The sequence below is a fragment of the Lipotes vexillifer genome, unplaced genomic scaffold (assembly GCF_000442215.2).
Source record: "Lipotes vexillifer unplaced genomic scaffold, Lipotes_vexillifer_v1.1 scaffold334, whole genome shotgun sequence".
Classification (NCBI taxonomy): domain Eukaryota; kingdom Metazoa; phylum Chordata; class Mammalia; order Artiodactyla; family Lipotidae; genus Lipotes; species Lipotes vexillifer.
This window is the reverse complement of record NW_006799673.1, coordinates 340,081-342,216: the sequence shown is the minus strand read 5'-3', so window position 1 is coordinate 342,216 and position 2,136 is coordinate 340,081. Positions and strand designations below refer to the sequence as shown.

At 40.3% G+C, this 2,136-nt stretch overlaps 1 protein-coding gene across 1 annotated transcript in view; it reads right to left on the bottom strand.

The window, feature by feature from the left end:
- Positions 1-86: 86 nt before the first annotated feature.
- The window catches only part of CHRNA3 (cholinergic receptor nicotinic alpha 3 subunit), a 27,664-nt gene continuing 25,614 nt past the window's right edge, over positions 87-2,136 (bottom strand). The window contains exon 6 of the mRNA XM_007471843.1: positions 87-339. Within this exon, the coding sequence (XP_007471905.1) occupies positions 211-339 (129 nt within the window). The 3' untranslated portion in view covers positions 87-210. The remainder of the gene's footprint in view (positions 340-2,136) is intronic.

Genomic DNA, 2,136 nt, shown 5'->3' with positions numbered 1-2,136 from the left:
TGCATCGGCAGGCGGACTCTCAACCACTGCACCACCAGGGAAGCCCTGAATATATTTAATACCACTGAACTGTGCACTTAAACATGGTTAAGATGATAAATTTCATGCTAAGTGAATTTTACCACAACAAAAAATAAAATTAAAAAAACAGTGAGCCCCCTCTCCCCCAATACACATAAGTAACCTCATAAGTAACACACAGTTTAGTGCTTATGCATCATCCCTGGCCATCAAAGGTTGCAGAAACAATCCTGCTGTCCCTAAAATGCACACCAGAATGAAAACCCACAGAAATATACGATCAATCACCATGGCAACATACTTCCAATCATCTTGAATCTGAAAGACAAAAACAAAAATCATGAAAGGAAAAAATAAAGCAGGAAGGAGAAGGCAAGGTGAACACATTTTCAATACTGAATATCTAATAAATGTGTTTCAGTAGAAGCCATTCTGCTTGCCAATATGCAAGAAACCTTTTTTTTCTAATTGATGTAGTCTGAGGAAATCTACCATTCTCAAGTTTCTCTTTATGCACTAGAGAAACAGGAATAAAATATCTGTCATATTAAATCTGTTTTAAATCAGAAATTTCTTAACATCTACATAACCCTTTTTTTCCCCCCAAATTGAATTCCAATTTATAAAGTTAGTTAAAACCAGTTACTTGATTTACACGTCTGCAGGAGGATTCTGGGCCTTTGTTAGAATAGCTAATACAATCCAACATAATTCAAACTACTAGCTCTTATCCAGTTTTAGATACTGATTTCCTTTTAACGTCTGTTTCAAAAATGAAATAAGCACATCAGGGTAAGCCCATCATCACTCTTCCTCTCCCACTGCCCTCCCTCCACAATGCCCAACTAGCCAAATATCATCTTCAATTAGAAGGCCAAAGTATCATGGAATTCTGTACAGTTACAGAACAGGTTCAAAATCAGAAATAAATACTGACCATAAAGTAAAAGATGGAAGAAAAAGCCAGACTAATTGTATATAAGACAGCTTCAATTTAGGCTTGAAATAGGAAGGAGAACTGCACATTAATTATACTAGACAACTCAGAAGGGAAACCATAATTGGACTGAGAAAAAGAGAACCCATGAATCAACTGATTTTGAAGAAATAATCACATAATAAAGAGGCAGCATGTGATTTAGTAATTTAATTAAGTGCACTGAAATGGGGCTGGGAGACAAGGATTTTATTTCACCATTATGAGCTTGAGTGAATGTGTCCCTCCAATGACATTGAGAAGTCAGTGGATTAGAGCTATAATGCCCTATTTGCCACCGGTTACTTTATTTGAATTCCTAAGACTTTGGGTGTAAAAGATTCCAATATACAATAGACCCTGTGATTCCTGCCAACCCCCTACTGGCTAAACCTCCTAGGGCCTAGGAGGCAGTGGGGTGGGAAAACCAAGACTTGTTATAATCCCAGCTCAGCTCCTTTCTAGGTATGAGAATCTGGGTAAATTATGTGACCTCTCTCAGCCTCAATTTCCTCCTTGGTAAATCGGGGATAAGAACAGTACCTACTTCAGAGAGTTGTTATGAGGATTAAATGAAATATGTGCCTGGCACAGGGTCCTTAATGAATAATACCTACTGATATTAATGCTGATTTTAAAAATGACCATTAACCAAGTATAAATCTCCCTCTGAGAGCACTTCACATGGTTTAGCCTGGTGAAGAAAGAGGGGACTTGGGTTTTACACATGAATACAAACAGTGCTGCAAATAGAGCTGGGTGAAACAATTTTATGTCTAACTCTGAGTCTTTAAGGCACAATGATACTGGTCATTCTCTGGAAACTTTGGCACTAATGATGCATGAACAGGTAGATGAGTGTTAGGCAGAGTGGTGAACTAGCCCAAGCCCTTGGCTCTGTTTCCCAGCCCAACCCTGGAGATGTCCCAGAAACAAGAGGAGACTGTGCCTTAAAGACTGTCAGAAACCTGGGCAGGTGTGGCCTGCTGAGTGTGAGCATGCGGGTGGAAGAGAAGGGTCTCGGTGGAGGGAAGGACTGGGGAAGGCTTGGTTGTGCTCTTCTCTCCCCCAACCCTGTTCCTCTTTCCAGCCTGCCACTCCCAGCCCAGAGATGCAGGCAGGGCCACTTGTCAGCAAAG